At 37.8% G+C, this 27,543-nt stretch overlaps 1 protein-coding gene across 1 annotated transcript; it reads left to right on the top strand.

The window, feature by feature from the left end:
- Positions 1 to 309: 309 nt before the first annotated feature.
- DNAI3 (dynein axonemal intermediate chain 3) lies at positions 310 to 27,348 on the top strand (the record flags this gene model as incomplete). The annotated part of the gene is given in 23 exon segments (XM_084211122.1): positions 310 to 336; positions 5,973 to 6,056; positions 6,305 to 6,343; positions 9,775 to 9,956; positions 10,419 to 10,523; positions 11,341 to 11,493; positions 12,840 to 13,039; positions 13,279 to 13,395; positions 14,075 to 14,259; positions 15,185 to 15,309; positions 15,411 to 15,500; positions 15,944 to 16,057; positions 17,460 to 17,588; positions 19,496 to 19,551; positions 20,933 to 21,080; positions 21,828 to 21,915; positions 22,572 to 22,699; positions 24,036 to 24,099; positions 24,451 to 24,581; positions 25,235 to 25,439; positions 25,839 to 25,927; positions 27,164 to 27,311; positions 27,314 to 27,348. Coding segments are annotated over 22 exon segments (2,601 nt in total). The 5' UTR covers positions 310 to 336; positions 5,973 to 5,986.
- Between the last annotated feature and the right edge of the window lie 195 nt (positions 27,349 to 27,543).

The following is a 27,543-nucleotide window of genomic DNA, read 5'->3' on the forward strand; positions in this document are numbered from 1 at the left end:
GGGGAGACGGCCTCAGCGCTGCTCGGCGAGCTCCGAGGCGGTGCCTGGGCTGGGGTGCGCGGGCGGCTTGGCTGCAGAGGGGACTGCCGCCGCCTGCCGCCTACACACCCCATCATGCCCCGCGCCCCAGAGTCCCGCCGGCGCCGCGTCTCCCGCGCATGGCATGCTGGGACTAGTAGTTCTTGTGCGGCGCGTCCCTTCGAGCTGCCGCCGCGGGGGCGGGTTTGCACAGTAGGGAGCTGATTGACTGTCCGAGCCGTCAATCACCGCCGGCCCCGTCGCCATGACAACCGCGCGCCGCCGGGGACGCGCCGGTCCGGGTTCGGGGCCGCGCAGGTAGGGGACAAAGGGCACGGAGGGGACCCGGCCGCGCTGCGGCAGCGGTGAGCGATGCCCGACCCCCGAGCACCGGGCAGCAGCCGGCAGGGCACAGCCGCCGGCGCGGAGCCCGTCACTGCCCGGTGCGGCCCTGCCGCCCCCGCCGGCCCTTCCCGCGGCACGGCCGGCGGGCCCGAGGCGGCGCGTCCCCGGCTGCCCTGAGGGGCTGCGCTGCCCTGAGGGGCTGTGCCGAAGGGCGGAGGGCAGCGAGCCCTGCCCGCCCCGCACAGCCCCCGGCACAGCCGCACCCAGCCCCGCTCTCCGCACGGGATCCTGTACAGCCACCCAGACCGCAGATCAAAGACGAGATGGTTGTTTTTCTTACCTCTGCTTAAAGAATTCTTATCAAACGTAAATTTTTACAATTTCTGTTTCAAAAGTCGCAACAGTGCAACATATGTTACCGTTTGGATCCTGGCAGGACCATGTTATGACAACTTCGTCTGCCTTAGTAACTTTTTTAAGTACCAACCAAATTGTTACAATATTTTAATGACCTAACCAGCTGCACTGGTGCATACCAGAAGTTCTGTCTGGGTAAGATAATAGTAAAGTCGTATTTCCACTCTTTGCACCCCTTTTTTTTTTTTTTTTTTTTGGATTTGTGGTTCAATTTCTACAGCCAGATATATTATCATAGTTTTTAGTAGCCCTCAATTTTTCATCTGTCAGTTTGCCCTGCTACGTTCTGAAATTGTGTGCTTCTGGCAGCTGTCCTGTCCGCAGGCAGTATATTTTCAAATTCACACTTATTGTGCAATGAAACACTTCTGCAGTCCTGTTGTTTGTTCCCAGTTGTTTGTTCCACATCTGTAAGCTCATGTGATGCCAGCTCGATCTCATGTTCAGACCGTGAATCAGCATCTCCTGGTCACTTTCTCTGTGTCTCTTGTGATTTCACTGACTTGTATCATATCATTCTCAGGCTAAAAATAATCCTAGTTTATTCCCAGTACAAAATATGTTCTATGTCTTCAGCCTTCCTTGTACCTTTTCCAATTTTAATCTATTTCTCTTCAAGTAAAACAAAGGAGAGAATCAGAACACAGTATTAGCCAACATTCTAATGAAGTTTTCCATTTTGTTATCTTATGGCTTTCTTATTAATTCTTAACCTAACTTTACACATTTTGTACTTACCATCCCAGATACTGTAACTACACCTACTGGTTTCTATCAAATAACAAAATAAACACCAGGCTCAGGTAAGCTTGATTTAATGAAAAGTTGTAAGCGTGAAACCAGGTACATTCAAACGGAACTATTTATATGCTGAAATGATTTGGCAGTTGTCAAAACTTCAGCTTTACTACCTACAACTTATACAGTGAAGCTGTGTCCAAATATGCACAAGGATTATTAATAATTTTTAATAATTTTATATTATTTGCCCTTTGTGTAGAGCAAAATAGAACAAATTTAATTAAAGGCAACATTGCATGTGAATTTCTGGAGAGACAACGTGATTTTCAAAATGGTATTTTAAACAAGGTCTGAAATATTTGCCAACAGAAATGTGGTTTTTAGCTTGCTAGAGATACAACAAAATAAGCAATTAGCACATGGTTTTGATCCTTTCCTTGTAGTGCTTTCGTAAAATGGACATGCATCCAATTCTTCTGTCATTCCAAATTATAGTAAATTACAGTCCTAAAATAGTAATGCCCACAAACTTGACCCTAAATCATTCAATTAGGCAGCTAATGAATCATTCTGTGTCCTAAAATCAGGCGGCATCTTTTGCAGAACTGACAGCTAATTAGTTTTTGCCTTTTGCAGAACCTAGCAACTTCACGGATTTGTTTTTAGCTGTAAATATTTCAGTACATTAAATGATTTGGAGAACACTCTGACCTTATTTTTTCCTCTTAAGCCTGATGTTCAAAATATTAGAGCCATCTGTAAACAACTAGGCTATTAAATGTGAAACAAAGTTGTCAAATATTTACTCAGACTTTAGCAATTACATAATGTAACACTGTGTTCCACTGAAAAACTGCTGAAAAACTAGGCTGAACATAATTAATGAAACCTAAATATTACTTACTTTCTAAAAATAAAATACACGGCAATATTTATGACAATTAATTTTCAAAAGCTATAATTTTATATAGATTTTGCACTCTTAAAATTTACAAATTATGTTAGTTTAAATGTTGCTTCCAACCTCTTCTCAGTCATAGAATCATGAGTTTTTTTAAGTATAATGGAAAGGCATAATACATTTGTGTGTGCACTGACAAGTCCTTTTTAAATAAGCAGTATAAAAACACCCTGAGAGAAAGAGAATAGGAACTAACCATAAATTAAAAAATTAAACATTTTGGTCACATTTTTAGACAGTCTACTAATATAGAACAACTTTTCCATGGCTTTCTTGATAACATTGAGTATTTTGCATAAAAACTAAGAGGGGAAAAAAGCAAACCCCCAAACTAAGAGGTAACTACTGAAAATAGTAGCTTTTAACTTACATTTTGGGACTTTGGTTCTATTATAATTTTTTGGTAGAGGTGAGGTACAAAAGGCTTCTCCTCAGTACATCTTTGAAAGTTTGGTGTGTGTGTGTGCTTCCTGAAGGAACACCTGGACGTTACCATACTCCTGTGTAAAAACAACTTTGCACCTAGGCTTTGTAAATGGCTGTGGGCCTGGTTATGCTTCCAGAGAAGTTTCTGGGAGCTCTGCAGGCTTTCTTTCTCTTCCTCTGCAGGCCTTCCCTGTTTCCTGAGCACTGGCAATCCATTGGCCACAGGCGGACGGAGGGGCAGGGTGAGAGGGTGCTGGGGATGTTGTAGAGGAGGAAAAGCAGTCTGTCATTTTCTATCTGCTTTCTGGCTGGCAGGCCCTGTGCATCCCAGAGGGAAGCACCCCAGTCCCACTGACTGCTCTGTTCATCTGCAACCCTCAAACAGGGGCACTTTGGTATTAACAAATGCAAATACATGCACCAGGTACTGACACCAGCTTCACCACCATGGCCCTGCTCTCTGTACTGCAGCAAACACCTCTGTACCTCCTCCTTTCAGTGAAGGAGGGGGAACTGATTACTGGGACACCATTTTCAAGAGTTTTAACTGTTTTTATAGGTAAAATATGCTTGAAATCCACCAAAAGGAAAGGGATATTTTTATTTGGTAGTTATTTTGCTAAACATAGGATGTGACTTTTGTCAGCCTTCTCAGTGTTTCCTCCGTTCATGTGACCTAGAGATTAGGATACTCAGAGGAACTCACTCAAAATTTCCAAACCATGTTTGTTGCAGTGCATAATTATGAAATTGTGACTGGAATATATATGAGATGGTTTATATTGTCCTTCAACTAATTTCTACAACAGCTGCCCTCCTGTCCTGGAGGGCTGTCTCTTCTATACAGAGGCATAAATGCTGGTTTCAAATTAGAATAGTCACAGAACCCATTTACAAAATGGGTCACAATTTTTATATGTAAAGTATGCAAGAAGATAGATAAGAAAGAGCTTTGCACAGCTTTCCCTTTTTAAATAAGGAAAAAGTAGCCTCTTTTGACCATCTGAGTTGATATGCACTCTCAGTGAGGTGGCCCTGAGTGTTTCAGAACCATAAGGTGAGCCTATTGTATAGATTGTATAGGCTCCTTTGAAAGATTATACATATCTATGAAAATATAAAAAAAATACATACATACATACATACATACATACATACATACATACATATGTATATATATGAAATATATATCTATATATGAATGAAAATATATTGGCTTAAACAGAACTATTTTAGCAGTGTTTCTACTCCTGTATTTGACAAAAAGACTGTGAGAAGGAGGGCAGAAAAAATTGCCAACTTTTTCCTTAGATTCATTATATATCATTTGGGGGGGGGGGGGGGGGGATTTGGTCAAAAACCCATGCATTACAAAAGTTTCACAATTCTGAAACATTAATTTTTTTTGCATTGGTGTCATCATTGCTTTTTGGAAGAAACAGAAGATGAAATTGCTACTGTTCTTCAGATAGATTAATGAAGGGGACTGCATTTGCCACAATCAAGAGAGATTAAACAAGAGAGAAATACACTAACATGCCACAGATGCAGCCTGCCCCTGTGATCTGCAAGATCCAGTATGATTCAGCAAAGAGTCTGAAGATTTATAGAGTATATTTTTCTACTTTGACTGGAGTGAAAAAGAAATATGCATAACTGTTATAAGAGTGTCAGACTGCTCACATTAAAGCCAACACTGAAATTTACTTGGAGTTCACGTGAGGCCAACATATATCCCAAACCTCAGCTATTCCATCAGGCTATAATCCATGACCTGTATCTTTCCATCAGTGGCCATCTCCATGCTAAAATTTTTATCAGAAGCTAAGATTATATTGCTTGCTTCTGGAGTATTTGAGAACTGTGTTACAAAACAGTAAACCACTGTTTCTCAGCCTGGGTATGCCACTGAAATTGCAAATGCGCAGGCCACAGCATGTTTGTGTTAGCACTCACAATTTTTAGGCTGTTCATAAGGAAACCCTCAAGACAGAACATTTATTTTATAAACCTTTTACCTTAAGCATCTTGACAGAAAATGTGTTGTTCATGTGCACATGCAGACAGGCTCCAGCTCCTGTAAAAGATCACCAGATACAGTTATTACAAGTTATTACAAGTTATGGCATGCCAGCTTTCCTGAGGGTGCCATCTCTTTCTGTCCTATCAGCATCTACTTTCCTCTCATTAGTGGTAAAATTGTAATAGCATCCAAATAATGTAGGTGCTCTCTACACATTTAAAAAATGGTTCCTCTCCCAGTCAGCTTACAGTCCTAAGAGTGTGAACATGGAGAGGGAGAATACAAAGTGAGAGCCCATTGTCCTCATTCCATTTGAACACCTCTGGCTCTTCAATATGAACACCAAACAATTGTAACACTGCTGAGAGAATTTGGGCCATGGGCTGCTATGAGAGCACCTCCCGCATGATGGTGCTGTCCAGCCTGAGCAGCGGGCAGGCTGAACCGCCTTCCTTCTCGCCATGGAACTCGGTCCTTCCTGCCCTTCTCTTCTAATCCTTTCTTCAGACACTGGGATGAAGGAGAGCAAATGAAACACAAGTACCCATCTATACAATATCATCTCCTGCCGTGTGGCCGCTACATTTAATCAGGCATATATCTTCTCCCCGAGTTTAAACTCTACAGAGCTACACTGAAAAATAAACTGGAAATAGAAATGCTTTGTGCAGCTGAGTAATGGTTTACACTTTCAAACATTGAGAAAACGTTTATAACTGGGGAATTTTCAACCATGCTCTTCCCACTTTATCTCAGGTCCTCAGCTTTCAGTAAGAGAAACCTCTAACTTAATTTAATCTGCCACTATTTTGGACAATCAGAGTTCATTTTGAAACACCCTGGGCAAAAGAAGTTTTTCCGTCTATTACATATGGTATGAAAATACAGCTTATGATTTAAAACTGTTAAACATACCTTTAGCCTCGTATGAAAATATTATTCTAATGATAAGCTACATAAAGTCATGGACAAAATTTTCACTTGTACATGGTGCATTCTGTTGTCTATTAAAAATTATTAATGATATGTATCTTTCTCTAGAGAAACCTGAAAAAATGCCAAAAAATGTCAAATCCAGCAAGACTGCCTTGAAAGGTTCAAAAACAGCAGCAAAGAAACCAAAAGGTAAAACAAAGCTAAGGAATCACAAAAAGGAAAAAGAAACACATCTTGGTATGTAAGGTACAGCAACAGTGAAACAAGCAGCTATCTGGGCTCACGTGAGATCTACCTTAATTATTTTGGCCCCATGCATTAAAAAACGTGAGATCAATTAGAACATGGTGTTTTATATAAACAACTGAGAGAGGTAAAATTACTCATTCTAGTTCTGTAACCAACACTACTGATAACATCATGTAATTATATTTCAGGTAAAAAGGATGAAGTTGATCTTTCTATGGCCAGTATAGGTAAGTGCTATGATGACTGAGCTTTAAAGTAGTAGTTCTAGAATATTCAAAGCAGTTTGAAGCTTCTGTGTTACTAATGCAGAGAATAAAAAGCAAATATTTTTTAATGAATGGGAAAAAATAGAAACTGTTTAGAAATGCAGCTATCACAGTAATTACAGTGGCTCTCTGAGAAGCAGGAGTGCAGCAGGAAGCAGGTATGGGTTTTAGAAGAGATTTTTTTCTTGGTTTGAGAGGAGTCGGGATAGGGGGAAATAAGCTTCATAACAGATTATAGGGTGCAACATGATTTTAAAAAATAATTCATTAATCTTTGATCTTTGTCAAACCATTATTAAATTTCATTAGAAGATTATTTTAGCATACCACTTGTGGTTCTTAATCATAGATACCAACAGACATCAATTAGCATCTTTTTTTCTTTGTAGGGGAAAAGATTAACCATTTAAAAGTCACAATTAGGCTTATGTTCAAGTAAAGTTCAGTTTTAAGCATGGTCATAATTAAGGGCTCAAAGTATGCAATTATCCAAATTTAAATATAATCCTTTTTCTTAGACACCAAAGGATTTCCAATGGTTTGTTGTTTTCCATATTTCTGGTTATATTTCTCTTCTGACCCAATTTGTGCAATTATCCCTCAGATATAACTCAAATTGATACCAAAGTAAAATTTATCTCTGGTTTACAGGAACGGTCCAAAGGGTTATCTTATTAATTGTCTTATAAGAATACAGCTCTTATTGTTAAAAGCTAAAACAGAGTGGTAAACAAGGAATACACAAACTAGGTAATTCTAAAAGAAATTGTAAATCACTTGTTTTCCTCCATAATCCTATGAGCACTGGGTGAAAATTGTTCTCTGGTTAGCATCACCTAAGTGGCTAAGCTGCAGGTAATGAAAACGCACAAAAAGTGATCCCTCCAATGATTAAAGTGGTACTTTAAAAATGTGTTTTCAGTGTTTCAGGAGATAGTTAGTAAGAGAGAATTGTACCTCCACCTACTGGCAAATAAGATTAGCGCTCTAACGGCTAAATACCACTAGGAACCTGGTGCTGAATGCAGGAAAACAACACTGGTGTAAGCAAACACTGCCTGTGCAAGATTAAAACACTGTGCACACACTCCTTAGGCCTCCAAGTGTTCTTTACTTCTTCCTTAGAGTTTCTTGGTCTTTTGTGAAGATCTACTAGCACTAAGAGCTGCTGACTGTTACAAATGATACAGATACAATTTTCAAGTAGAAAAACAATGTGAAGCCTATGGTCAGATGTTACACATTTTTTACTGGGAAAGAGCACTCAATAAAAATGTTTATAATGTAAGAACTCCAGTATCTGCTCCTTACATTATAGATTCTGTTAAAACTAATATTCTGCAGTATAGAATTTTAGTTCTTTAGACTGATAGATGTAATTTTAATTCTGATCATTGCTTTGTTTTTTGGCTTGGGCTTATAGCAATAGAGAGTTGAAAAAAATGTACTTAGAGTATCTGTATTACTCAGTTTCCTCTTGTAGTGATGTCCATTGTATTCTTGCTTAACTTTAATGCATGCTTGTATTGTTTCATTTGGCAATGAAACCTACATCTCTTTAAAAGGATTTTTTTCAGCATTAGCATTTGTGCACAAGGCTGTACACAGGATTCAGCATTTAAAAAACAGCACTGTAAAAGCTTACTGTTACAAGCAATAATGTCTAAAACAAACATTCCTCCTGGCTGGGATTTTTGAGGTCTGGTGTTAGCAACAGTGAGTTTGGACCAGATGACTTGGAGGTCTTTCTCAATCAACATCCCTATGATTCTGTATTTTTTGGAAGCATCCACACAGAAATCCTGGAAATCTCCAAGATATCAAAAAGGAAAATCATGCAATATTAATTACATCTTGTGATGAAAGCGAACTAATGGCCCGTGCATGCTACAGATTGTATGTGCCATGAAATAAGTAGTGGGCACTAAGCAATCCATACTTGGAACATTGTACTATGCACCAGAAACATCAGGCATGCCATTAATTTTAGTGATGACTATGGCAGAGCAGATGCAGTGGAGTAGCAGCACTGGAAGATTTTAAAGGATAAATGTCAGATTCATCAAACATAATGTATTATGTGATAGGATTATGCAGAGATTAAGGAGGATTTACCGTTTTGTTAGTCCTTGTTGGCTTAGATTTGAGATGACTTCTCAAAACATGCTGACACAGCTGGTCACAATCATCATTTGAGGTATGTCAAGGTCTCTTCAAGGCATGCATGAAGAGGAAAAGCCCTACAGGTGCTGGGAATTAAGATAAAATACTAGGTAATTTAAACTAAGAAAAGAGACTGAAACAAAGATAGAAAGTGTCAGCTATTATCACAACAGCCGGCACATTTCAGTGCAGTAAAACAGTGTACACATCCATAAGTCTTTTAATTTCCAGTTCACCAAAAAGATGAACATCTGTTAACCTGCACAGGCAAAAATGCAGTGGCCTTCATGAGGAATGCTCTTACTAGGGCAGCTGAGACAGAGCATGAGTCTGCTAGCAGGGCAGTATGGCAAAGGAGGAGTCTCAGGGCAGGATTCAACCAGCTGGGCCTAGAGTGATCTTGGCCCCTGAGAGCTGCAATGCAAGCTGGAGACAGAAGATGTAACGTGAGAAAGAGCAGCATTACACACATTGCCCTACTCACACACAACTGGTACACACAGTAAGAAGCACTGCATGCTATCCTCAGATTGGGTGTTTGCAGAGCACAGCTGACAGGTCACCCAGCTGCATCCAGCCTCCCCCAAACCAATGAAGATATCCATGCTAGCACAAAGATGAGAAGTATCTTGTTCTGAGTTAATATGAATGAACCTAACAGACATCATGTGTGTAGAAAACAACATTCTCCAGTAGAACTGAAAATAAATATCTAACTTTAACCTCAGTGAGCTTGCTTGAGTCTCACTTGATTAGTGAGAAATAGTCTCTCCTGCACTCTGAACTCAATGAGAGCAAGATCCAAAATCAGAAAAGCATCCTCACCTAGATTTGGCTTAATATGGTGCTGCCCTACAAGGAAGGACCACAGGGTATTTATTCAAAGGCTTCTTAAGTCAGAACCACGCAGTTTTGCCCTTAATATATTAAAAACCGACCCATTAAAGATTTTTCACTGAAGTTGTTAATAACCTGTTCATCAAGAAGAAAAAGAGCCCCCCCACACCAGGGAAACCATATTCATTATGTGCAAAATGTTGGGTAGAGTATTTTCAAAGATTAATAAAGTAAACATAATTTGTATTTCATGCCTTCCAAAATAACAAAAATAAAGCTGAGAGATTCAAAGGCATTATGCTAGAAACAATAAAGACATAGACTTATCAAAGTATATGAGCATGTTTAAACAACACTCTGAAGTTATCATGCAATTTTGCTTTTCTTCAAAGGCCACCCAGAAATCTTTCCTTTGGTTTTGACTACAAAGACCCAAGAAATTTTTAATTGCCGACCTGATGAAGATGTCACAGAAGAAAATAATTTCAAGTGTATTAAAAAAGAGGACATAATTCAAGACCTGAAAACAAGAGCTAAATCTTCTGATTTCTACCCTTTCAAAAAAGTTATCCTAGTATGTAGCACATTTCACTCTCACTTTAAGACTTATGCTCTCAGAGTGTCCGTTCTTTTGAAGAGTGGGTCTGTTCTTGTTTGACTCTGTGTAAACACACTGGTGCTGTAATATCTGAGTGCTAGAGGTCATGGACCGTTGTTGACTCAGAGTTTCTCATGGCTTGCCATGCATTTCTTTTTTTACTAACTTCAGATTGAAAATATGCTAAAAGTAACATATATTAGTTTTGATTCTGTGAACTGACAGAGCTCCACATACTTGGCTTCCCCTAATTCATGGCCTATGTATTGAGAATCATTAAAATAGTTTCTTTGATTAGTTTTGTCCAAGACTTATTTTTATTACAACATAAACCCCACATATACTAAATTGGTGGTAGCTTTTCCAGTCACAACCTTATGTTTGTTTTGAGTATTATTTCTTTTCAGTTTTCCACTATTTTTTTTTTCATTAAAATAGGAATATCCCGGGGAAGAACTCTTGGTAGTTTTTGATCCAGTCTTCCAATATGGAGAGAACTTTTATATTGTTGCTTCTGAAGAAGCCAAGGAAAACTTTCTAAAGGTAAAATCCAAGTATACCAGAGCATTGTTCTATCTATAAATATTTCAGAATCTAGTCTCAAACAAAGATGCCAGGAATATTATTGTTAAGCACCCAGTAGTTCTCTAATGGTTTAGCTGATAATGGAAAAATATGTGCATCACTGTAAAAATATATTTTATTCTGAGAAGGGCTAAATTAGATTTTTGTATTTTACTTCAGAGGGCCAATGCTACATTTTTATCATAAGCATTCATTTTCTCTGCCAATAATCAGTTTTCTCAGACATAAAAATAAGAGGAAAATAAACATATAGAGCATTTTTATAGAAGTGTTATACTTATTTTTCATAATATCTATGAATATATTCTTCAAATCATGAAAATGTTATTGAGTTCTAAATAGCTCTAGATAAGTAGAACTTGTACACTGCACCATAGGAGAATGTTTATAGAAAGATTATATAATTTTTCAATATGAGTTTGCCATCCAGCATCAGGGAATCAGGAGAAGCAAAAATTAAGAAAAGTAAAATGCAGTTCCAGGCTAGAGGGCCTAATGGAAAAAATCACTATAAATTCTTTTTATATAAAATGATTTGCTTTCAAGACAACAGTCTCTCTTTAGTAGTTAAATATTAAATATTATTGGAAAATTCAAATGCACAAATGAACAGGACCTATGCCAGCCCTTCCCAGGGGCACAGTATACCCAGACTTGCTGCACTGAGACAAAAATAAAGAATGTGTAAGACTGAAACCTGGGTTTCTAATTAATACTTACATGTCAGTGATAAAATTTTTTAAAAAGTATAATTTCTCACTGTTTGATATCGCAGTCTTTACCAGCTGCAGAAGAAAAAGAAGAAGAAGAACAAGAACAAGAACAAGAAGAAGACATAGAGGAAACTAAGGAAGCCCGCAAACCTTGGGTTTCCCTTGGCAGTGAAAAGGAAGTTGAAGAAGAATCTTTTACAGAAAGGGACACAAAGGTCAGAATCAACAGATGTTAGTCAATGAAATAAATATAAACCCCCTATGTCTATTTTAAAAAATCAACAAGTCGGGAAATTGGAGGCTGCAATCCTAGTTTTTCTTGAGGTCTTTCAAGAAAATTAACAGAAGTAGAGAAACAGCTAAACTTTTAGCAAAAGCTGAAAGTGCTGCAGAAACTCTTATTTTGTACTCTGTTCTCTAAGTCTTGCAAATTAGGCATGTATCACCACCTTGGACATAGCTACTTTTTAAGGTTTAAGGTCAGAAGTCCTGATCATCTTTGATCACTGGCACCTCTGCCATTTTTTGCTCAATTTACCAAGTGGCCAGATGTCAATGGGAGTCTTTGCTCTGTTTCCATGAAGCTCAGTGAACAGTTCTAGTATATGAATGGCACTTAAGTAGCATGCAACAGTCTTTAAGTATCCACAGGTATTACAAGCTGACATATTTGACAGGTATTACAGAAGGACGTATTTGATTAAGTACATCTACTTTTGGTTAATTACATCTACAGATATATATATATATATAGAGAGAGAGAGAGAAGATTATATGTCCAAAAAGTAGATCCACTCACAGCCATCACCTAATTAGTGATGTGTTGGGCATCTCCAAGTATCTAACTGTCCATGCGTGATTTTTACTCAGTAACTAAGTCCCTCTTCAGGGAATACTGGCAAAGTTTTGATAGTTCTCAGCAATGGAACATCTTGCATACACCTAAAAAAATGGCTGATTGCTCTAAAGCTATTTCACAGTCATTCAATTTAATACATGCACTCTCCAAGATTTCCATATTCTGCATTCTGCATTGTTGGCAGGGTCCACTCAAAAGTATTTTTAGCTTACTTTCCTTTCCAATTCTGTGGGAGGTGCTGGGAAAAAGTACCTGGATATGAAACCAAGACAAAGCAATACCTCTCTACTGCCCGAAATCAAGTGCCTACTTCTCTTTGTGGGCAGAAGTCAAGACAGGTCTTGGAAGGATAGGTCTTGGAAGCCTAATTTAGTATTATATAAGGCTTTCTGCAAATCAATCCTTTAATTAAATGTGCAGTTTTGATACTGGATGAATGAGAAAATGTAATTCTCTTGTCCTACTGTCAGGAATCCAAAAATGCTACAACTTCCAGTTTTACAAATATAAACCTGTCTTCTTTTACATATGTAGTTTATTTAGAAGAGCACTTCAGAATTTCAAAATGCAGAAATATGAGTAAGCTCAATGCAGAAATTGTTAATGGAACTAATTCTACAATTATATGAATGCAGCCATTTTAAAGAATGAACTTTCCAAAAGCTTTCTTTTCTGCTAGCCATGGAAATGTATCTTTTCCAGATTAAGTACAAGATCTCTCGAGTTCGCAGGAAGTTTGGTGCACCCATTACATTTACTGACAAGAATGCTGCAGATGAAAAAGAGAGCTATGCTGAATGCACAGCCTATGAAGATGATACTTTCAGTATTAAATTGCTTGAAAGGGATGTGGGGGTGCAAATGGTTCCAAAACTAAGAGAAAATAGTACTCAGACAAAATGGTAAGTATGACAAAACATTTCTCAGCTGATTTATTAAGCTATGCACTGTTTCTTAACTAAAATTCTGGAGTTATTCAGTTACCCACTGATTATTAGAACAAAATTGGATGCATCTTTTTTCTTAAATGTTTTCTAAAAAGCACCCAGAAAAATGATACATTTAAATTTTACACATTACATAGGTTTCTGTCTTTGAAATGTTTTCTGTACTTACATTCAAATTTATTCCAATTGGGTAGGACCTATCCAAAAAATGCATCCACGCAGTATTATCCAAGGCAGTTGTCAAATGAAGAACAAGCAGAGAGTCTGTCATCTCAGAGGCTGAAAAAATTTCTTACAACAGTATGTATAAGGTAAAATTATTGCAGCAGTACACTTGAAGACTACCTGAAATAATACAGAATACAAGCAAGTACTCTTGCCTGAATGGATCATTGGTCTAGTCAAATACCAATTTCATTTTTTGTTTTTATATACTTTTTTCCTTTTTTATTATTATAATATTAACAAACAATAACTTTATACTTGTTTATATGACAATACCCATGAAGTCTATGCTATATAGATATGAATGTTGCTTTAAATAGATATCAGAACTGCTAAAGTTGATAGTGATAGGTCTTTTCAAACAAACTGCAAAGCTGATCTTTCAAACACTGCCCACTCAAGCAGATGGTTGTGCAGTGAGCAAAGGTTCTGTCCTACCCATGATTATGCCCTTAGCCATGTCCCATTAAGTGGGACAAGTCCTGCTTAATGACTTTTTTTGCACAAAGAATTGGACAATTGCTCTGTACTTGGTCCACAAAGAACTGAAGCTAAATTCTTGATACAGTAGCTATTTCTGTTTAAACAGAAGATTGTTTCCTTGCAGTGATACATCATTGAGGAATTAACACTCAATTTTTAAACTAATGTGACCAAAATTTTGTGAAAAATGGAAGCTACCTCTTTACAGAAATATTTGTAATTCTACTATTGAGTAGTCACGTCTGGATTATTGAAGTGTTAACTGTTCTTTTCACAAAACAGAGTGGAAATTGCACTGCAGCAAAATGAAATTATGAATGTTTTTTTTGATGACTGGAAGGCCCTAGCAGAAGACCAAGAAGAAGGCAAGCCAGATGTTTATCTTAAAGAATACCAATTATTTACAGATGTGCAGTATCTCAAGAACAGAACCATTAGCTGCGTTCGCTGGCATCCAACCATTTATGGTAATGCAGTTAACAGTACTGACTTGAGTTTTCAGTGATGGGTATTATATAACAGCTATAAAATATGCATCTTTCATAAAATCATCAGCTGTCAAATTTAAAAAGAAATCAAAACTGATTTAGTATCCCTGTTCGAATTGGCAATTTGAGGCAAAATGAAAAACGAGACAAATTCTTTCTAGAATTCATATAGGCCATGCAAAGTACTTTACCCTAATGTACAAGTGGAGATTATAGGTGAGAGAAACTTCCCCCCCATGAGGCTCATTTAAGCAGGGTTGTGGTGCCAGACTCTTCAGCAGGCCCTGCATACCATTGTGCTTGTGCCCATGCCTGGCTCTTGCAGCACTGCGTAATACTGGTGAGGAATGTCACAGCCACAGCGGGACACGGCTCTGCCGAGTGCCAGGGAGCATCACAAGACACACAAAATGTCAGCTCCTGCTCCCTGCTGTGCATTATTGCTCTGCACAGTCAGACCTAAAGGCACGGTTAGGTTCTATAAAAATGCCCCAGCTCCCAGCATACTACTAGCCAACATTGCAGCCTGGGTAAGAAAATGAATTGGGTTACAAAGATTTGTTTTCATGGTGGGTGGCCAGGACAATATGCCTGTCACATCATTTCAGGTGCAGTATTACATCATTGAGGAGCATGAGCAAAAAAAGAGGAGTTTTATCCTGATGCATAGGTTCTATGACTCATTTTAAAATAACCTAATGTTAAGTAACAAAAATAGTCTCCTCAAAGGTGATCTGAAAAAAAAAAGAAATATACATGGTTGGTTTGTTTGGGGTTTCTTCCCTGCTTGGTGGGTTTTTTCACTGTATTCAGAAGGTATAAATATAAGTCATTTAGGATAATTATCATTGTGTTGAAACTTGAATTGTCTCTTTTGAGAAAATTTATTTTCTCTTTTAATTAGGGATTATAGCACTGTCAGCAAGAGAGCAGCTTTCCTATGAAGAGCAAGATAACCTTTCTAATAAATCATTGCTACACCAGTCAGTTATACTTCTCTGGAGTTTGTTTCACCCTCAATGCCTCCAGGTATTTAATCACGACTTTTAAATATGCCAAGTATTTGAAAAACATGAGAACAAACAAATGGTGTGACTATTTCTCAACTATCTTGTTTTTCTTCTCTCTAGTTGGTGTTGAAGGCTCCTGAAGACATTTGCTGCTTTCAGTTCAGTCCAAGTAATCCAAATATCATTGCTGGTGGCTGTGTTGATGGACAGGTTTTTCGATCTTTAAAAATAAAATAGCATATTTCTGTATTTTCTTCCAGTATAAAAATAAGGGTGAAGAGATGTACTCAACATCCACGGTAACACAGTGACAAACAGAAGACAGATGTCACAGAGTCTTAAAGCTCCCTTATCCTGGACTGAAGCTATGTCTGGTTATTCCATAGCTGAGCCATTACCATACAATGCTGCTTTGTAGTACTGATAAATAGGTCAAGTCGTAAAGACTTGTTTTTAGAGACAAATGTAACCTTTCTTCTGATTGCATCAAGCTGAAGAGAAAATACTTTAAAGACTTCATAAATTATAGTGCAGAAAGTGAATTTCCTCTGTTTCCCCAAACCTCCATGATTTGGAAAAAAAAGTGTATTAACGTGCAGTGTGTTAATGATGTATACAAATATAATCTGTAACACAGTAATTTGTCACTGTAGGTCGTATTGTGGGATATTTCTAAACACGAAGAAAAGCTGCAAAGTACAAGGCCTGTTGTTGAGGAAATCACTGACTCGTCAGAGGGTGAGCCAAGAGCAGCAGTGGTGACTGAGGTAACGCTGGGGTTGATGGTTGGTGTGGTGTACAGGGGTCCCCAGCAGTGAGCACGGGCAGCACAGAGCACCAGCTGAATCCTGGGCTGCATCCAAAGCAGTGGGGCCAGCAGGGCACGGGAAGAGGTGCTGGTCCATACTCTGCTCTGGTGGCATCCCACCCTGAGCACTGCATCCAGCTCTGGTGCCCCCAACACAAGAAGAACATGGAACTGGTGGAGCAAGTCCAGAGGAGGGCCACACAGTTGAGAAGAGCACTGGAGCACCTCCTCTACAAAGACAAGCTGAGAAAGTTGGGGCTGTTCAGCCTGGAGAAGAGAAGGTTGCATGAAGGCCTCATAGCAACCTTCCAGTATCTGAAGGGAATCTAGAGGGAAGCCAGAGAAGGACTCTTGGTTTGCAACTGTAGTGACAGGACAATGAGAAATGGGGAAAAATTAAAAGAGAGGAAATTTAGGTTAGATATTTGGAAGAAATTGTTTACTTTGTGAGGGTGGTGAGACACTGGCACAGGTTTCCCAGGGAGGCTGTGGATGCCCCAACCCTGACGGTGTTCAAATCCAGGTTGGAAAAGGCTTTGAGCAACCTGGCTAGTGGGATATGTCCCTGTCCATGGCTGGGGGCTGGGTCTAGATGATATTTAAGGTCCACCCCAATCCCTTAACATTCTATGATTCTATGAAATCAAGATAACAGCTATTAATATGTTAAATGCTTCTGTTGTAAGTATATTGCAGTGTATCTGTATGTCTGTGGAGGAAAAACAGGTGAGAGTATCCTGACTCAAAAGAGGGAAGTAGATAATCTTTGCAATGAGACACTAGAAAGGATAAGAAACCTGATGAGTTCATGAAATCAAACCATTATCACAATTATCAGGGTATAATTTCTACCTGATTAGTACAGCTTAAAATTTTTACTGCATTTTGTGCAACTTATGTTTTAGTGAGTCTGTTCTTTAATGGGCACCAATATACCTTCCACTCTTACCTTACAAAGCCTGTTAAATACAGATGTTGTTTGTTACTGAAAGCAATACTGAAAGTATTCTAGATGTTTATGAACAAAGAAAAAGGTTGGAAGATGAGAAGATGATTTCAGTGGAAAAAAACAGTAAGGAGGATAAGCAGAAGAAAACCCTAAGAGGAGAGGAGACATTAATGATGTCTACATATCTGTGGAGGCATGTTGGAAATCTTTTTAGAGCTTTATATCCAGAAGCCTCTTTTGATGTTTTCCTTTTTTGTTCTCAAATTGAAGGTATTAGACCCCTAAAAAGTGCTATAAACTGATCTGAAATACATGAAAAAGTGTTAAGAGAATGCAAAGTAACCTTTTAGTCTTTGACCTACTATTTTATTTTGAAAACACACTAAGATATCTTTTCTTAAAACATTTCTAGCCATCACCTAAGCAAGTCCAGCCCAGTAGCACAGAGCCACATCTAGTGAGACACTGTGCAGGCTCTTCCACACCACATTGTCATATGAAGCCAGCAACAGATGTAGAATGGCTACCACCTAACACCGAGGTGAGTTTAAAAATTCACTTCTCCTCTTTTTATTGCTTTTCTAATCTACTATCTCAGAAATCCTAATGTGAACGCAAGAGAAAATACTAAAGAGTCAATTATTTATATTCATTATTTCTCACTGCATTTAGCAAATACTAATAATCTGGTGCCTCTTGTGCTCATTGTGCTTTACAACTCTGCTGTGCTCTCAGTCTGAAATGAATCTGCTAATACTGGAAAAAATTTTCATAACTTTACAGACAAGCATAATTCAAAATTATAGTTAACTTTTCATATTTAAAATGTATTGAATTTCTACTATGAGCAATCTAACTTGTCACTAAGAATTCCAAGCAATAACTTCAATTACCTAAGTATCTGGATACCCAAGAATGGCATTATTGTAGTCACTCTAATTTTTCTAGATGCTGCCTGTCTACTCAAAACTTACTTTTTCCATTATGGTTTTAAAGCTCCAAGTACTTATGGTCTATAGGAGCACTGGGTGCTGATTTACTACCAAAGTATTGCAAATGGTGCTAAATTAATTTGAAATGCAAAATGATGGCAGTGGAAAAGCAGGCCAAAAGAAGAAAACTGAAATTTTTAAAAGGTTTATGGAAATTATATACCAATAAATTTTTGAGAAAAAGGTTTAAGACTTCAGAGAAACTACAGTCCTTAGTAGCATTTCCAGAAAAGTGAGAAAAGGGGCACACGTATATCATCAAATAGCAGCTGATCCCTCAGTTCATTATTATTTTATGCAGTAATAGTCATGGATACTAACCGGTACCAGATGTAAAGCATGAAGAAAGGGATTGGATAACAGAACATTGTTGTGGTTTTTGTTGTTTGGGTGGGGTTTTTTTTAGTCAAACTTTAGGCTCAGAAGGCTGTTTTTGCGTTCATCTGGGATAACAGAAACAGGAGACCCATGCTTAATAAATAACACTGACAAAGGAATCACTTTGCCAGTATTTAGCAACATGTACTGGGAGGTACTTTTTGTTATATAAACATTGAATATGTGTTAGCCTTTGCACAACATAGCAGTTTTTATGGCACAGTTCCTGAACTCAGCAGCTTTATAATTACATATCAATGAAAAAGTATTCAAAGTTATACCCAGAATCTAATTCAGCTTTGCCTGCCTGCATTACTACCATTGTGATTCCAGACAAACTGGTGAATAAAAATTCGAGTAGGCCTAATTTGGCTTAAAAAGAAAAATTAGCTGAAATTTTGCCACATACTTGATTAGTACAGTTTTTGCCAAAATATGTTTGTTTTTATGTACTGCAAGTTAGATTTGATTAGCCCATAATCCCTTGTTACCTCTGACACCTTTCCTTTATTTTCCTGAGTAATTAAAATTAATTTGCTATAAACCAATAACTACTTGGTAAATGATAAATAGCATTAAACCTGCAGAGCCCCACATACACAAACTAAACTATCAATAATTAACATTTGAAGGCACCACTACAATCCCACAGAGAGGTCTAGCCAAGTGATAATTTAAGATAGGTGACCCATGGTGTAAACTTGGCAAAGGCACATCGCTCCCACTACACTGAACTGTTGGAGATAAATTTCTCAATTACTGGCTCCTTGGTTAAGCTGCATAAAAAAGTTACAAACATGGCAAATTAAAGAGCTAAGTATTTAGCCTGCTAAATTAATTTAGAATTTAAGGTGTGTAGCAGGCAAAGCTGGTATCAGTTCACTTGAAACATATTTGTAAAATGCCTTTGTTTATAACTGCAAATTAATAAGCCCTGATATTCAAACCTTAGCCAAGCAGAAACAGTGACTTAATTTCTAGTAGCCTGTTTTATGTGTTGAAGTACTTACATATCAGAGTGTGATTTTTTTCTTTCACCATCTTCTTCCCCTGTAATAATTATTACTGTTATTTTCAGGAAAACCAAAACAAAGATGAAAAAAACCTGCAGCTTGTAACTTGCTCCCCTGATTGGTATGTACAATACATACTCTATAAAACATCTTCCAGTTTCCTTTGAAAAGCTTTATGAGGCATAATCCATGATTTAACTGGCACATTTCTGGATTCTATCAGCATATCCTGAGTGGCTGAAATTCTGTACACAGAAGACAAGCACTTTGCATTCTTGCCCAGTTAAACCCTTTACAGTAAAGGCATTAAGAGTTTATCAACTGAAACCCCTTGCATATATATGTTTATATTCTGTGTCTATCCCCTTCAGAAGAGTGTTGATCACACACATGTTGGCCTGGAAAGCCACATCCCCACACTTGCATTTGTTTGTGTAACACGCACAAAAAGCTGTTCAAAGATTCGAAGGCTTATTCTACAAAAATACTTTAAACTATATATAAATTTGGAGACTTAGCTGGCATAATTACTCTTTGTGAATCTCCTCTTTTGTGGACCAAATAGTCATCATAGTTATTATTCTGTGTGAAAGACTAGCAAGGGGGGCAGAATGCAAAAAGTGGAAATAAGTGTTTACCTTTGATGATGTCACAAGACTTAAGGCTTCAAGGCTGTATGGGTGGGCTCAACCATATATTTGTTAGTTATATCAAAGGGAGTGTCAGATGATGCAAAGTTATTTTTCTTGATCAAATAACAGAGAAGACTTTGAAGAATTAAAAGAGAAGTAAGATTGCAAATGCAGTTCTTAGCAAGTTTGCAGTGTAATGTAAGTAATACACATAGAAGAAATTATTTTAACTACTCACACACCAGGGTTCCAAATTGAAAGTATTTTGAAGTTAAGAACGGGGAAGTCACTGTAATGTCATACTTGAAGAGCACAGGTCCCTGAGTGACTCCTCCTGTTAGAAAAGGGAAAGAGATATCAGCAATGAGGAAAGTTTCATTGGCTATATCAAACCTCTGAGTAAATGTCCAGAGTAGAACAAAAGGAACAATTGGAGGGCTGAAGAATCCAATGAGATGACAAATATGAGTGGGACCATTTGCCTTGAACATCAGCAAATTAATTGGTACACACAAAAATTGGGACTGAACCTCAATTTGAGTTACTAAATTACCTGCTACAGCCTTCAGGAATTTCACCCAGGCAGTGCCAGTAAGTTCACACAGTAACCATCCATAAGCAAACTGTATGAATACTATCTAGCTGCTTTGGTATAATTAACTGATGAAAGGGTAATGAAGAAATTTATTTCATCATTTGCAAAAGAAGCAATTAATTATCTAGCCTTTGTCTGACTTTCAGAGTCTCTACTATTATATAAGGCTTGAAGATAAAACGTTAAAAAAACCTCATGCTTTAAAATGTAAGGAAAATTGCATGTAGCTGCAAACCAAAACACCATAAAATGTACATTATACAATTATTTTGCAGCTCAATATTATTTTGGGATATTCCGTCCACTGAACGGCGTGAACAATTTTTATCTGAGAAAATAAAGGAGGAGAAAGGATCTCAGATGCCCCATGATGATCTAGACAATGATGAGGATTTAGATCTCTCCTGGAAACCTCTCATAAAGGTAGTGTCCACAAATACAGGACACAGGGGTTGAGCCAAACTGTAGATTTGGCCAGAATTCCATAGGAATGTATTTTGCTTCCCAACTCTATTTTTTCCAGCAAATTGTGACTTCCTTGTGATTTTCTTTCTGATTATGAAATTAAATTCTTCAACATTCCTTTGAAACTTCAAGAAAATGCATTTTGAAAAGTTAATTCATGAGAAACAGCACGACTGCTTCTAAAAAACTGCAGTAGGTGCAGAAGTAGTTGTGTAAATACTGTAAGTTCCTGTCAACCTTTTCAGATGCTCTGCTGTCTATCTCAGTGGGTTCCAAATAGTGCAACATGGTCATGATCAGCAGAACCATAATTACTAGCAAACCAATATTCAGGCTCATGAAAACGGTCGTAGCAGTTTGTGAAAAAAAAGTGAGAATGAAAACAATGTTAGGTAAGTAAAAGAATTTTAGACATGCTGATCTGTGCTGCTCAGAACACCTGCAGCTGACACAGTTTTTGAACAAGCATGACCACTGGAGCTGGATTGTTTGGGCTTTTTTGCTAGAAAAAAAAGCAAAATTCTTACAGGAAGAAGGAAACAAAACCACTATTTTTTCCATGCTTGTATGTGAGGCAGCAAACACTGTTTGTGGAGTATTACAAACACACTGCAAAGATCTGTTCCATTACAGTAGAAAGTCATTTAGACTGGTACCTCGAAGATCTGACAAAATGGCTTAGCAAATGCACTTCTTCCTGAACAGATCAATCTGCGTGAAAGGGAGAACAACACAGAGTATGGTCCCACGAGAATCAGTTTAAGGAAACTGCAGTATCGTTACAAACCCCCAGGTAATACTGCTATTACACCTTACAGAGGAACATGTTTTTGATAAGCTTGTATTTCAGTATATACATAATAAAAGCTGAGCAACAAAATACTGTCTAGCTAAACACATCTGGAGAAAAAGATTTCTTAATTATAGTGGTATTCAGTGTGTGACCTACATGTACTGACTACAAAGAGACGTACATGTAAAAATCCAAACTGAGCAATTCCATACACACAGTGACTCTATCCAGTTTCCCTTAAAAGCCTATGCAAATCCCTCACCCAATCTCTTTATCCCTGAAACAATATGTCCTTTTCAGCCATCACAGAAAACTATTTTTAGAAACATAATCCATTCCCTGGAGCAGAGATGTTAGCTGCTGGTTGTGGCAGCTATGGGTGATGTGTAAGGGCAGCTTCCACAGAGACACTGGCACAGAACAGGAGGGTGCTACCCTGAGCATTGTCTGCGTATAAGAAGCACTGACTTCAGAGAAGCAGCAGTGGGGACACTCCACCAGGAAACAGTAAACCCACAGAACTGCTACTTTACTTGGCAGTCTTTCTTCATAGCTCTTCTCGAAATTCCCCTTATCCACAAACTACCTTTACAAAGGATTTGCTTGGTCTCATAAATTCCAGTGTGTAACAAAAAGATGTCACTGTCATTTCCCAGGGAGGGTAAGACCTCGGGGCGGACTAAGAGCCACCAAAGAGAGCCCATTTACAGAGATGAGCACCTTATCCAGCAAAAATCTGGAACTGCTAGAGAATATATCCACAGACTTTTTTGTTGGAAATGAAGTAAGTGAAAATAATGTATTACCTATGAAAATGTTAATCCAAGATATCTGAAAGACTGAAGAGTTAAATAACAGAGTTTTCACAAATGTATGGACTTGCATATTTTCTTCAGTTATAACTAAAAAGATCTCTCTGAACATGCCACCTTTTTCTTCCATTTTATACATTATTAATATTGATTAATTATATTATTAATTAATACATTATTAATACTTTTAGCTACGTGCTTCAAAATAATAAACCTCCAATATTCAGTAGATTATGAACCCTTATTTGAAGAGCAGAATTATAAGACATTTCCAAAATATGTTGAGCTTAACCACCTATTAGGAACCAAAGAGTATTTCCTTATTCCAGAACACAAAAGATTAGTAATTTTTTCAAGTGTCACCCCACATGACACTTTTATTCTACAGTTTGTCCCCCAACTTAATTTCCCATTTGGAAATTCCAACTATTCTTAAATTCATGGGCCTTTCCCAATTCTGAGTTCATATGGAAATGAAATTTAGGCTCCTAGATACCTTTTTGCTTCCAGTCAGCTTTTCCCCAAAAACTGGAGCAAAGCATGAACTATCAAAAACCACACACCTAATTCTGCAGGAAGGACTGCTGGCATACATCATGGCAAGTAAAGCTGTTTTGGCTATACAGAACTGAACAACAGCGATGCAAAACCATATCGTGCTTTCAGTCACTGGCTGCAAATTCAGGTTTTCATTTACTCAGATCATATTTAATGATGGTGATGCCTTTCCCTGGTCTTAGAAATGGAGAGCCAGGCAGGGTTAAGGTGTAAGGGGTATATATATACCTTGGTATTTGATAGGGATCATTACCGGTGCGCCACTTTGCCAAGGTGGGATATGACCCAATGCACACACACAACAGATCTTGTCTACAATTTATAGACCTTCCAAATTAGCTTATCCCCAGTGGGAGGCCTGGATGAATGGCATGATATTCCCCCATCTGAGGAATTCCCCCTGGATGGGCCAAATCTCCAGTTTACAGGATGTGTTCTAGAGAGGACCTTGGTTTCCCAAGGTAGTGCAGGGTTTTCCAGCCTCCTACTACAAGGCCTTTAGATGTTTGCTCTCCTGGCCTAACAGAGCACTAAGACTGTGCTAAGTTATTAGACTTATTAGCAAGTATGCATGCTAAGAATACTGAGGATACATAAATTTTATGTAAAAGGTATATAAAGGAAAAGGCAAAAAATCATCTTGGCATCAGTGGTTATAATTAAGAAAAATCCCAGCTTAAAAACAAATCAGTTTGAAATAAGCCACCAAGCTCTAACCTTAGCATTTGTTTGATTTTTTTGACTTTACAGGATGGAGAAATTGTTTATTCTGAATGGAAAAAGAAAATTGATACTAATACAGCAAAACCAGTTAGTAAGTTCAAGTTTCTCAATACTTGTTTAAGCCTTAATATATTACTAACTTAAAAATATTTGTGTCTTTACTTTGTCTTCTTGCTCATAGCTCTAATAGTCTCTCTCACTGATAACACCTGGATTTACCAGTACACCCTCAAAAGTGCAAGCACTTTAGCTGGCATGAGATAATAGTACAAAGATATTGGCACAAATCATGGAAGTAACTAGATTTGTGGCAAATCCAATTCCTGTACCTTGTGAGTAAAAAAAAGAGGCTGCTGTCTTCCAGGGCTGTGGTGGGTCCTGCACTCTAATTTCTTCATCCCTAAGGCACTAATACCAAGCAACTGCCTTTTTCCTCCACTAGGTCAGAAGCACTCCCAGAAATACTCCCTCCACACTGAAACTATCAATACTCTCCAGAATTCTCCATTTTTTAAAGATATCTTTCTAAGCATTGGAGGCCAGAAGTTTGCCATTTGGAAAGAAGGAGTTACAGTAAGTTACTTTAATACAGCAGTAACATTTGTGATAGGTGTACAAGACAGGACTATAATAGGCTCAGAGACTCTATTTTCAGAAACATGTAAGTCATGAAGCTTCAAATCTTAAAACAGATATAAAAGAAGCTTTCCATCTTCTTCATGTCAGAGAACTACTTTAGATAAAGCTTAGTAGACTTGCCTTTTACAGAAAAAGTGAAGTGACTTTCTTAAATTCCAACCTTGTAAAGAGCATAGCTTACCAACTATTCATTTCTCCTGCCAGGGAAATGCCTGCTGAACAAATCTGAAGAATTTGTATTTTAGGACAAGGTTATTTCATCACATGAAAACAAAGAAACATGGGGGTTTTAAGTGTCTCATACAGGAACCCAGGTTAGCTGCACCTGAAAAAATCTCCAGACCACAGGTTTTAACAGCAGACAGACAGATTACCTGAAGAGACTGGAAGTGAGATACCAGGGTTTTTATTTCCCCACAATCCTCCTTTTTATCAGCAGCAGGCAGCCAGAATTTTGCCATTGATATAATTTTTGTAATGGGGCCATTTAAATTGTGAGCATTTTCCAAGACAGAAGATCTGAAGTAGTGACTTGATAGTACTGTTTGATTGTCTGGTCTATCTTTTGTTTTACAAAAAAAATTAAGAACGGACCAATCCTTCAGTCAAGCTGCTCTGCAGGAAGATTCACTGCAGGACAATGGTCCTTAACAAGACCAGGAGTTTTCTTCATTGGCAGAGACAATGGAAATATAGATATTTGGGACTTGCTGCAGAAAACTCATGAGCCATCTCATTTCCAGAACATCTCCAAATCAATCATCACTTCCATCAGCGCCTCCAGTGTCTCAGGTGTGTGGATGGTGCTTGTGCTACCCTGTTTGCAAAATGGCTCATGACTCTGAGGTACACAAATCTTATCACAAATGATCTTATATAAGTACATACTTCCACAAATTTAACACTATACATACAAAAATGGGTACTTCAGTTCTAAGTGTACTACCATAGCATAAAAGCAACTGAAAATATTTCATTTTTAAAAAAAGTCTTTTAAAAGAAAAACTTGAAAGGTATTAATAAAATAACAGATTAAGAAGGTTATTTTTCTTTTTGCTGCAGTGAACAACAAACTAAAAAGACCAGAAAAAAAAAAAAAAGAACTGTCTTTAGCTTGTCTTTGGGTGGAGGTTCACGTTGCTGTTGGAATTTGGATTGTTTATACTTTTTTTGTCAAATATCTTTCAACAGAGCAGCATTTTCTGGCTGTTTCTGACAATGTTGGAGTTCTGCGCATTTTGGAAATCTGTCAAACATTATGTCACCCTTCAAGTAATGAGGTTAGTAAGAATTTTTATTAAATCTCTTTGACACTTTATCCTGAAAACTCCAACACAGACACAAGTCTGCCTAGACAAAAATGTCTTCAAATAATGGCCATTAATTTGAGATCAGTATAGCCATATTCTCCAAAGATCACCTGTAGCCTGTGGCTTTGTACAGAGCTGAGATAAGGGTCACCTAAAGGAAATCCCAGTGATAGGGGCCAGAATTCCACTGTTCCAATCTGGCTACATGAAAACACATTTAAGAGGTCAGCATTTTTTGCCACATCCATAAAATTACACCTTTCATGCAGTAAAATGTTTTAGAGTGCATAGCAATGTATATATACTGAATTCCTTTTTCTTTACACCTTCTTGTCCACATTTGTGTAAATTTTTTTTCCTTATAATTTGGCAATTCAATTGACATGTTTTCATATCTGGCTCTAGTTCAGTGAAAGCGCATTTTGAAAACTGTTACCAACATTCCCACTCACTCACGCTCTTGAAATAAGGACTATCTGTACCAAAAGGCCATGGGAACAATGCAAGAAGTTTTGATTTCCCTTTTTTTCTACATAGTTTTCAGTTTTTCTTTTCCTCCACCTGCCAGCCAAAGGTTGAGCTAGTGTGTCAGTCTAGCAGTCTTGCCTGCTGTCTAGTGTGTTACTCTTACATCACAAACCCATCTTTCCATTCTACTGCAGTTTACTGTTTATGTAGGCACTTAAATAGTTTATAAACATCCCATAAAGGTTTGCCATGCACAGAGATGCAGTGGGCAGCAATAAAACATCACGTCAGCAGCTTCATTTTAGTAAAAAATCTTATCCAAAGCAAGGCAGGAGCTGAGTGATCTGAGGAAACACATTGCTGCTGCACAGATTACCTGTCCTTTGGAATTAAACTCTTTAGGGTTTATCAACCAAAGAACAGTCACTAATGTTTAGATTATGTTCATTGTAACCAAAGTATTCACTGAAAAATACTAGGCTGTTGAAGAGACTAACAAAATCTAAAACACAGAATCCCAGATAAAATAATTTCATAATGTACTACAAAGTATGATACCTTATGGTTTCTTTGTGACTACTGTTTGTCACATCTTTGTATTGTTTGCTGCAAACTACTGGGATAAATAGAAATATTTATATTTCCAGTTTAGGTAGAATATGAATACCATTCAGATCATCAGCAAGAGATCTGTGTCCCTGAGCCTGTAATGACCCTTGTTTGTCACTGTGTTTACAGCATGCCAAAGTACTTGATTACTTCGAAAGAGAAGTCAAATATCTGAAGTACTGTGAAGAGGAGTTTGAAGAGTATCAAAAGTTTCAAGCCAAAACAGAAATGAAATTGAACTGGAGACAGAGAGACAGAAAAAAGTACGTTATACTTGGAATAAGAAAATTTTCTATGTTTCTTTTTATCTTTAAAATGCACCTGTATTGCTAGACAGGATTTTCCATGAAAAATCAGGATGGACATAGTCAGAATTGTTTAGTAGCTCTGTATTTCATATCTATGGTTAAGAATGGAAAAGATGGTCCCAGTTCATGTGGTGCATTTCTTGGTCAAACAAACCCCCCTGCAAGAGCATTAGAGCCTATGGGCATTTAACAACTATAAAT

Source organism: Fringilla coelebs (assembly GCF_963513975.1).
Source record: "Fringilla coelebs genome assembly, chromosome: 9".
Taxonomy (NCBI): domain Eukaryota; kingdom Metazoa; phylum Chordata; class Aves; order Passeriformes; family Fringillidae; genus Fringilla; species Fringilla coelebs.